This window comes from Marmota flaviventris, chromosome 4, assembly GCF_047511675.1.
Source record: "Marmota flaviventris isolate mMarFla1 chromosome 4, mMarFla1.hap1, whole genome shotgun sequence".
Lineage (NCBI taxonomy): Eukaryota > Metazoa > Chordata > Mammalia > Rodentia > Sciuridae > Marmota > Marmota flaviventris.
The window spans coordinates 7,435,931-7,447,117 of NC_092501.1; the positions used below are offsets into that span (position 1 = coordinate 7,435,931).

General features: G+C 47.6%; 1 protein-coding gene across 1 annotated transcript in view; it reads right to left on the reverse strand.

The window, feature by feature from the left end:
* Lhpp (phospholysine phosphohistidine inorganic pyrophosphate phosphatase) overlaps positions 1-4,219 on the reverse strand; it is a 96,740-nt gene extending 92,521 nt beyond the window's left edge. Inside the window, exon 1 of the mRNA XM_027930300.2 lies at positions 4,049-4,219. Coding sequence (XP_027786101.1) covers positions 4,049-4,173 — 125 coding nt within the window. The 5' untranslated portion in view covers positions 4,174-4,219. The remainder of the gene's footprint in view (positions 1-4,048) is intronic.
* Between the last annotated feature and the right edge of the window lie 6,968 nt (positions 4,220-11,187).

Here is an 11,187-nt window from a genome sequence, read left to right on the forward strand (position 1 = left end):
CTGCACCTCTTTGGAGAACCCTCAGGCAGCATCTCCCAAAGCTGAGCCTGGCTGTGGCCCAGCCTTTCCACTCCCACCTCTGCATGCTGCATGGATGCATCCGTGTGCTCACCAAAAGACACATTCTAGAATATTCCCCGCAGCACGACTCATAATAACCCCAAATGGGAAAATATATATATATATATATATATATATATATATCCTCTTTAATAGAATAATAAATTGTGATCATCACACAGTAATGAGAACGAACAATCTACAACCACATGCCATAAATATGGGGCAAATCTGTAAACAACACCAGTGAAAGAAACAAGACACATGAGTTAATCCAAGTACTGCTCATGCCAGGCAAACCAGTCTACAGTACTAGGAATCAGCAGAGAGGTCTCCCAGGGGCAGAGACACAGGGGCCTCTGAAGTGCACAAGTTCTTTTCAATAGTATAGTCACCTTAATAAAAACTTGTTTTAAATGGCCCTGATATTAAAAGAATTAAAAGTATATATAACAGGAGTTTTTATCAATAACGTAGAAAATGATATTTAAATGTTGCACTATTGTGGGGTCTACCACAATGGCCTGAGCACTGGGACCGGAACTTGACTCAGGGCACCTGTGCCTCCAGGGCACCTGCCCATGCACTCTCTAACCACCCTGCTGTGTTGCCGGGTGCTCAAGACAGATGAGGAAGGCACCCTCTATTTCATGTTCTCCCTGGCCCCACAATAGCCAGTGTGTCAGCAGGTCCATTGGTCCTACTTTAATCATGTCCTTCCCCATGTGACTGCCTCCTCTCTCAGCTGAGCCTCATCAGCTCTCCTGAGCCACCTGAATTGTCTCTGAACTGGTAACCCTATTTCCTCCCTAGCCCCTGGCCACCTGCCTCCTGCCACTCCATTTTCCACACTGCAGTCAGGGAGAGCTGTTTATAGTTTTAATTTAATGCTTTGAATGGGGAAATACATTTGTTTCGTTTTTTAAAAAACCTTTTAATCCAGTAAGTCCCAAGTTTTCAATTCTGGGATATTTCAATGAAATTGATGCAGAGGCATTAAAATAGGCAGAAATCATAATCTAAAGTCTATATATACTTTATGTATTTCACATGTGTATTTTTAAACACTCTAATAATTCACTTACTACTCCAAAAACACAGTATTTATTTCAAAAGTTACAAATGGCTTATTTTTGCTCAATTTAAGTTTTCAGGTCTGATATCCAGGACAATGGCACTTAACAGGTGACAAATATGCTATACAAAGTCTACAATGAACTTTCTCCCATCCTCCCTCTCAGCTACCAATCCTCCTGGCTTATCCCCCCAGCTCTTCATCACACTTGGAGTGGCATGTGTCCTTCTGAGGCAGAAGAAATAAGAAAAAGATAGAAAGGAAACATAAACAAGAACAAGGAGATGTTATTTTAATCTGAGGCTCCATACAACTTTCCAGGCCTGCAAGCCACTCTCCCCCAGGCCTGTCACTCCTAAAGTTCTGGGAAATCGGTAAATCTTGGAATTATTGTAAATTCTATTATCTACCAATAAACAGATTAAATAAAGGGAGATAATGGTATTTTAAGAAACCAACAATTTAAGGGAACTTTCCAGAGTTGTCCATTGATCAGATAATGAGACCACACGCAGTCTAAGGATCCCAAAAATGACCAGACCACATAAGTCATCATAAGTCATCTCATGATCACCAGACTGAAGTCATACCTTCCTGTACCCACCCCTCACCAAGCTTCCTTTAAAACAGGAGCTGGGTCCCCCCAAGTGCATCTCCTACTCAAGGTGGCCTACATTCTCCCCTGAATTTGCATTCCTTGCTTTCCTAAATAAATCTCTGTGCCTGCGACACATGCCAAAATTCTTTTCCTTCATGTCAAGGACTGCACTTGTCCTGAGTCGAGATCCCCCATTCTCTGTGAACTCTTTGGGACTCCTTCCAGCGACACTTGCAGAGTCTTTTTGCAAACATGGCAGTAGGAACACATTATTGCATTTCTGCCTTTTCTACCCAAAGGTGGGTGACTGTGTAGCCTGCTATCTTTACCAAAGGTGGCTACAGGGAGGGGAGCCCACTCCTTACGCTGCTGGTGTTCCACATGCAGACGGGAGGCGAGGCTCCGGGGCTGACACGTTTGAAGAGAATTTACTCTTGCTATTTCAAAAGGCACTGCTACAAATGACCTTGTCCTTTTCACTTCTTGAGTGAGGCAGGGCAAACCCCAGGAGTGGACTGATGTGCCAAACAGACCTTCCACTAGCACAGGATGGCAGGGTCTGTTTCCACAAACTCTCACCAAGAGAACTCATTCTCAAACTTCTTGATTTTTGACAATTTTGTCAAGTTGATTTTTTTAAAAATGGCATCTTGGTGTCATTTTAATTTGCATTTCTCTTCTCTGAGTCAGGCTAAGCATCCTTCATAGGTTTGCAGAGCAACCTGTGCTTTCTCTCCTGGGAGCTGTTATGTCCTCTGGCTATGTTTCCATTGGGCCGCTGCTGATTTTTTGTTGTAGATTTGAGGCACAGAAATAAAGCCTCCTTTCACTCTGAGATGTCAAAGGAAATCTCCCTGTTTTCATTGCACATATATGCTTTCACCTTTTACATTTAAATTTCTTTCAAACATAAATTGGATCATGTTAGTCTGCATAAAACCGACCCTCAGGATGCAGCAAGACAAGCTCCGCAGCCTCAAGCCCCTGCCACTCCTTGAGCCCGGCATGCTCTCTGCCTCAGGCCTCGCGGCTGCTGCTGCTTCTGCCCACATGGCGCGTCCTCGGTCCCCATCTTGTCCCTCGGGTTCCGCTCAAAACCTCTCCTCGGAGATATCCTGGCCTCCTGTCTAGCACAGCCACCTTCCCCTGTCATACTCTCCCAGGTCCCCCTCTTCACATCACTTACACCAATCTGTGGTGACGGAGTCTACTGAGCTGTATGCAGACACTGATGACCCTGGGCCCCAGCTGCCTCAGTCCCAGCACTGAGGCTCTGGCCTCCTGCTCCCCCACCTGAGGCCTCCTCACAGCCCTTGCCCTCTGCTCCATTTCTACAGTCCCCACCCTCACGATGCTCTCGCCTGTGACAGAGCTTGTCTGAAGCTCTGGGTTTGGGAGAATAAAGCGGAAGCCAGGAAAGCACCTACCCCTGGACTTCCAACCACACAGAGCCTACACTGTGGCCGGGTGTCTCCTAGATCTGAGCTGCCCTTCACATGCACTCCCTCTCTCCCATTCCCAGTACCCCAAACACTTCACTGCGCAGCATAGTTTGGGTCCCTGTTATCTCCGCAGCTCCCACACATACAGATGGATAGGGTGAGGTCTCTGGGAACAACCAAGAGGTTCACTTTACTGCCATCTACAGGGTGGTAAACTGAGTCCCAGTGGGATCAAGCCACCAAGTCAGGGTGTTCTAGCTAAGTGACTCTGGAAGGCTAAGTTCTGGGCAAAGTGCCCTTCCCAACCGCCCATTAACATCACAGCAGTGCTGGCCAGGGGCACCATGGGAAACTATAAAGCCCAGGCTGGGTAGTGCCAACCATGGTACTGGCAGTGCCCTCTAAGGGCAAGGCTGGATGGGCCAAATGCCCCCCTCTTCCTCTCCTGTAAACCATTTGGTCCGACACAATTGCATGGTAAGACGAATATGTAAACTTTTCTAGTAAAACGTCAGGAGAAACAGTGGAATTCATTTCACATGCCTATGCTAACATAGTCATATTACTGTCATTCCAACACGTAATCACCATAAAACAATACTAATGAGCTACTTTACATTTCTCTAAACCTTGGAAACCCAGAAAGTACTGTATTTTACACTCTCATATCACATCTCAGTGCAGACTAGCCTCAGTCCAACCCGCTGGGCAGCCACTTGCGGGGTTGGACAGCGCAGCTCTAACTTGCCAGGCGCAGCGCCGGGCGGAACCAGGGCGGGGCGGGGCCAGCAGGCAGCCCCGCCCCCCGCTGGGGGTCGCCTGCGCCCAAGGAGCGCAGGCGGGTACCCGCCTGCCGGACAGCGGCCCACTCACCTCGCCACCGCCTCCACCGAGCCGGCGATCGGGACGCCGCCGCCCTCGCCGCTGTCGTACAGCACCCCCGAGATGTCGAGCAGTACCCCGCGCACACCAGCCAGCCGATCACCCCACGCGGCCATTGCGCCCCGAGTGCGCCCGGACCCCCGTCCCAACCGGCCGCAGAGCCCGGCCCCGCCCTCCGCGCAAGGGCGCCTGGGACATGTAGTCCGGGGCGGGCACGGGCCCGAGCGGGCGGGGCTGGTGGCGCGGGCGCGCCTCCCGCGCTACCGGGAGCAGGTCTTTCCCTGACTCTGAGCAGATCCAGCGGAAGCAAGTCCCTCGGAAAGTTAACCTCCCTAAAACTCCGGGCACGGCAGACTGAGTCGATGTGAAGGTACCTGTGAAAAGAACGAAAGTGAAAGAAAACTGGCTGTACCCGCCGCTTGCTGGGGTTCTCATCCTTCCGGGGCAGAGTGACAGCCCTACAAGCAGCCAGTGGCGCACCTGTTGATTGACAGTCCTGTGCCTGGGAACCTGTGCTCTGGAAATGAGTCCAAAAGCGATGATTGTGGTTTAAGGACAAGCTGGAAGAAAATTAAATGTTTAAGAATAGGGATTGTTCAAAAATGGATAAGATGGGTACTGAAAGAAATATGATCTTATCAGAAATGGAAACAGGTATCGACCATGGAAAATACTCATGTGCAAATATATAGGGAAAAGTAAAAGACAATATTGTAGGTAGACAACAGTCCTGCAAAAATGAGCATTACAGGAATAGGACACGGAAGAAAATGGCAGTATCCCGATGTGTTAGGTCAATGAGTTTCGGGACGAATTCAAAATTACATTTACTATTACTTTATTTTTCAACAAATAAACATTGATATAAAAGGGAAGGTTTCACCCCGCCAGCCTCAGCAACTTAGCAAGGCTGTGTCACAAAATAAAAAAGTAAAAAAAAGGCTGGTGATGTAGCTCAGTGGCAAAGTGTCCCTCCTTTAAATCCCCAGTACCAAAAATAAATAAAAGGGATGGCTTCCTTGGAAGCCCTTTTGAAGTAATCTATTAAATTAAAGAGAGAAAATCTGACTTCTGGTATGATTTAGCTTTGAGGTTTAAAGGGATAGGGACTATATTATTCTATCACTTCATTTCAGGCTCTTGTTTCACAGGAAGAATGAAGAATTCATCAAAATGGGGCTGGGGTTGTGGCTCAGCAGTAGATCGCTTGCCTAGCACAAGGTGGGAGGCCCTGGGTTCGACCCTCAGCACCACATAAAAATAAATATAATTGTGTCCATCTACAACTAGAAAATTATATATATATAAAGAATTCATCAAAATGTCAAAATTTTAACACAGTCCAGTGAATTGTGCATATTCTGTTGATAATCTTCTTGGAGAAGCTACTTGAAGCTGTTTGCCAGAGAAATATAAAACGTAGTTCCTATCCTGAGGAGATTTACAATGCCAGAGAGTAGTAATATACAGTATGTAAAGGTCCTTAGTTGCAGACAGTAGAAACTGCTCCAGCTAGAGGGGTTTATGCAGGGTGTGAAAGAGCATGAAGATTTCTAGAGGGGTTGGAGAACCAAGCTCAAGTACTAAATGGCCAGAAGCCATGCATCTATGACAAATGCCTAATGGCACTGCCCCACTCCTTGGCTTCTAAGATGCCGGGAACTTAATGGTACAGCCCCCAGCACACTGTGGCAGAAAAGCCAAACACATCCAACATTTCCCCTCAGAAGATTCTTTCCTCCTGTGGCCACCACCTCACTTTCATTGTGTCTGGTTTAATGGAATCTAGTCCAACCAGCTAGGGAATCTGGGAAATGCAGTTTTTAGACTTGCAACTGCAGGATAGGAGCTGAGTCAGTCTGAAGAATCTGCCATAAACATCAGGAAACATACGCATGTTGAGTCTCTGCTCTGGGCAGTGGACACCAGGCGTGCAAAATGGTCAACATCTGATCTTTACCTTCAGAAGTCAAGATTGAGCAGAAGACAAGGTATATACCCTCAAGACTGCTGGTCCAGTGTGTGCTGTGTGCCAATGAGTGATACAGATTCAGCCAAGAAGGTAGTCTCTGCAGGCTAGGGAGGGCAGCAGTGGCTTTTGAGCACATGGGCAGCCTGAAATGGACATTTAAGGGGTGCTTCAGGCAGTGGTGTGAGCCTATACGTACTTCTCTTTTCAACAAGTTCTGTGTGACCTTGGGTGTTAGAGTCTGTAAACAAGTCAAAATAACACCTGGCATTTTGCCAGGGGAATGTTAGAGTTCAGAAGCAAGTCTGGATGGTGCCTGGCAAAATGCCAGAGGGAGTGGTTTGAGAAGTAACAAAAGCGAGCCATTAAGTGTGGAGATTCCTGATTGGTTGACTGCTGTATCTAGTTTATGCTAATTAGATAAGCTGTGTGGAATGTATAAATACTGCTCCTGTCCTGCAATAAACGGCTCCCTCTCCTGCTGTATCAATCAACACAAGTCGTTCGTCCCCCCACCCCCCCACCCCGGTTATTTTGCCCAGCCAGCCGGGCTGCGGGACTTGGGTAACTCACTTTCCATCTCTAGGACAGTGGTAGATAGAAAAGTGTCCCCTTGAGATATCCACATCCTAGTCCCCAGAACCTGTAAGTGTGTTCTCTTAACATGACAAAAAGGGACTTTGCAGATGTGATTATGCCTGAGATCTAGTGGGGAAATGATCCAAGTGGGCCCAACATAATCACAGGAGTCCTTTTTATGGAAGGAGGGAGGCAAGGGAGAGTCAGAGGGAATGTGACAACAGAAGCAGAGATGGAGAGAGAGATTTGAAAATTCTAGCATTGATTTAGAAGGACCATGAGCCTGGAAAGACAGGTGACCTCCAGAAGCTGGGGAAGGCAAAGAAATGGCTTCTCCCCACAACTTCTAGAAAGAAATGTGACCCTTCTTGTACCTTGACTTTAGGACTTCTGGCCTCCAGGACTGTAAGATAATAAATCTGTCATTTGGAGCCACTAAATTGGTGGTATTTGTTACAGAAATGATAGGGAATAAATATAAAACCCCATTTCCCTCACCTGAAAAATGATACATTGGTCCAAGGTGGCAAGTGTCTAAGTGTACAACAGTTGAGCTGAGACCTGATCCAGAAATCCAAGACATTTCTATAGATGTAATGGGCAATGGGTCTTCTCCAAGGTAGGGTCACATTTGGTTATACATGACCAAAACCCAATTCTGGTTGCTCAGCCAAATACTGATTTTTCCTCACGTGTCACAAATCTAGGAGGAAGGCAACCCTGAGAGGGTTCCACAGCTCCCGGGACCAGCAGGCAGTAGGCTGCTTCCATCTCTCGCCACCATCACACTTACATAAGGCTTTGAGGCCTGAAGATGCCTGCTGTATCCCCTGGCATCACTTCTGCTTTTCAGGCAGGAAGGTCCAGAAGAAGGAAAATAAAACTGCACACAGAATCCTAATCTGATGGATTCTTGTTTGCATGTTTGGTGCCAGAGCTCATCAAATAGCACATTTACACTATAATGTGCAGGGTGCACACTTCACCAACAGAGCTTTGGGCCTGTTGCATTCCAATGACAACTCTATAAATCACATCTGAATTTCAGCTCAAACATGAATCCATCAGTTCTCTATGCTGTAGTCAAGGTATGTATAGCCCTTTTATATTCATTTTTATTAGTCAACACTTCAGTTGTCAGTGACAGAAACCAAACTCCACATGGCTTAAATTTAAAAGGAATATATTGACTCATAAAATAGGATAGTCTAGCAATTGAAGGTTTCAGACATGGCTGGTTACCAGCTCTGGGGTAACCGAGTCCCAGGTAAACCACCTGGAGAAGAACTTTCTCCTCAAGTTGGTCTGACAGTTCCAGAACGAACTTTAATTGGCTCCCTTAGGTCGGTGCCTCTATTCCCCGTGACTGTGTTCAGAGGAAAGTGGTATTGTTAGGATCCAGCCTGACTCATATGCCTCATCAGGGCTAGAGCAAGGGCACCTTTATACAGTCCCATCATGGCCACATGGAATGGCAGGGGGAAGCCCCCCACCATAACATTACAGGGCACTGTAACGCGAGCGAGAAGGACGCAACCATGTATGGGCAGAAGGAGCCGGTGCCTACTACCCACAGGGGCCTTTGTTCTTGTTATAAAATTATGTCTGCCTTGGAAAGTGAGGCCAAGCCAGGAGAGGTCCATGTGGGCCAAAGGGTCTCCTGTCTTACTGAGATGGGCTAGGCAGGGGGGAAATTTGGAAAAACATTGAAAAGTGCTTCTCAATCAGTCACCTGGAGATTGAGAACACAGGCTTGAATTCGGGAGGTTGGGGTCGGCCCTGAGAGTCCTACACATGGCCTCTAGCGTGTCTTGAGTATCTCACAGCATAATAGCCAGAGTCTAAGAGGAAATGTCTTAGGAGCCATTGTATCAGGGAACAAGATGGAGGCTGCAGGCTTCTCATGACCTTGCCTGAGAAGTCAAAGAGTCACATGAGCCATGTTTTACTGGGTACTGAGGGGCAGGCCAGATTCATCATGGACATGAACTACACAGGGTGTGCGCACTGAGCAGTGTGGCTTACTCAGGGGGTCTTCTTTGGAGAACAGATACTACTACATATTTCTACAAGAGTATCAGAAATTCATGGTCCTTCTCCTGTGCTTTTCTTTTGCAAAGATCATGGCTGCCCAGCATGGATGACCCATTTATAAACACCAGGTGCTCCTCAGAGGCACAACATTTCCCCCAAGTTGAATCCATTATGAACCCACAGCCATACCTAAACATTTCTCAATCCTACCTTTATCATGGGCCTGTACTCCCTCTTAAGGTATGGGTTTCCAATCCATCTTAATCAAACTGTGAAGTTCTGGGTTTATATTACAGGGCCACCATTTATTCTTTTCAACTTTTCAACCTACTCTGTAAACACCAGGGTGTCTGTGGGTACAAAGACAAATGATCTGTGACCTCTTACTTTAAGATGGTCTGAGAACCAGGAAGTCTGTGTCCTATCAGTGTGATAAAGCTGTGCCTGGCAGGGTTCTTTGACTCTGGCTGCTTTAATTCTAATAGAATTGGGGAGGAGGGCAGGGAAGGCCTCACAGAAGGAGTAACACTTGACAGAAGAAAGTTGAAAATGAAAAGAAGTTTCCCAGGTAGGTCTGGGCTGACGACAGCACTGCTGTGCTTGGTGGCACATGACATAGGTGTGGGAGCAAGCGCTCCCTAGGGCTCTTCTAGTTGTGAGGACCAGAGCTCTCTGGGGTGGCTCACAAACTGGTGGAGAGGAGTGTTAGGGATGCAGGGAGGCTCACAGGGACCCTGGGATGTGTTATGCACTTTTTTTTGTCACTGGGACCAAAATACCTGACAAGAACAACGTTGAGGAGGGAAAGTTTATTTATTTTGAGCTCACAGTTTCAGAGGTCTCCATCCATGGTGGGTTGACTCCTTTGCTCTAGACCTGAGGTGTGGCAGAACACTGTGGAGGAGGGCCTGGTGGAGGAAAGCTGCTCAACATGGTAGTAGGCAGCAGGGTGGGAGAGGAACCAGGGACAAGGTACAGTCCAAGGAACTCCCCAGTGGCCTCCTTCCTTCAGCCACACCCGCCTGCCTACAGTTACAACCAGGAGTCCACTCAAATGATTAATCCATCCAATGAATCAATCTGTGGGTAAGGTTTTGGCTCTCATTATCTGATCATCTCATGTCTGTACATTCCTCAGTTGCAGAACACATGAATTTTTTTGTGGAGGGGACATTAAAGATCCAAACCATGACACCAAAAGCAGCGGAACAGACAGCTTCAGGACAAAGAGAACCAAGGAGGCACTCATAGTCACCCATGTGTCTCTTGGGGCTTCTCCACTCTGCTCTACGTACCCATTCTATTCTCCCCGCTGCTGCTGAGTCTCTGCTCCTTCCTAACTCCCATGCTCACGTGGCTTCTCAGCGACCCCCACCTCCATCTTCCCTACCCATTGAGCTCAAGCACCCACCAGTGGCAGGGAACATGCCCTGGGGCCCTAATCCAGACTCCTGGGAGAGGCATCTGGCTGGTCCAGCTCTTCTGGTTGAGCTGACCATACCAGTCTGGTCATTAGGCAGCCCAGGAATAGACCACCAGTGGTCAGGTGCCTCCACGCGCTGTGGCACATACATTAAGGCAGAGCTTTTGAGAAGATGGCATGCATGGGCCGGGGACTGATGCATGGTCACTGGAGTGTGGCCTGTCCAGGGACCACGGCTGTGCAGGCAGTGGGTCAGATCTTGAAGAACCTTGTGGGCCATGCTGAAGCATGTAGTCTGCATCCCGTGGACCATAGTAGCCACTGAAATGCCATGAACAGTGGATGGGCTGAGCAGAAGTCAAAGCCCTCTGCTCCCTGAATCTGCATCTAGATTCCAGGCCTTCACTTCTCCCTGGCCTTCCTGCCTGCAGCCTTACTGTCCACAGAGTCCGCTTGCTTTGCTTGGGTGTGCAGACCCCAGCCCTCGGAAGGCCAGACTATGTCCTAAAGGAGTGAAGCCAGCTGGGCAAGGACCCTAACAGACTAGAGGGTGCTGCTTGCTACCTAACTGGTAAACAGTGACCTTGGAGGTCTGCTAGTCAGCACTGCCAGATCTTCATACAGGCCAGAAGAAAGTCTGGATTGTTATGTGATATCTGCAAAGTTTTAAACACTCGCAATGAATTCAAAATGTTTCAGAAACAGGTCTGGACCTTGGCTGTCACACATTTCTCTACCTTTCTAGATGACCAGTGCAATTCGACTTGCCTGGCCATTCCCTTTCCTCAGGCTCCTCCTGGGGATATCTTAAAACATCAGAAAACACTGAATTTAAGAGCAAAGCTGGCCCCACTGTCCACTTCGAGGCAGTGTGTGGGCTCGCTAAACTATTTCAGAGATTGCTTACATAGCTATGTCTGTAACTTTTAAGGAAAAGCTATTTGATAAGAGTCTGCAGGTAGGGTTTATCCTGAAGCAGGAATTCAACTTTCCCGAAAAAGAACTTTCCAGAAAAGGGCTCTGAAATCTCACTGTCTGGGGTCAAATCTCAGCTCCACCATTTTCTAGCTCTGGGGTATGGGCATGTCTCTTGACCTTTCTGGACTCCTTTCCTCAACTGTAAAT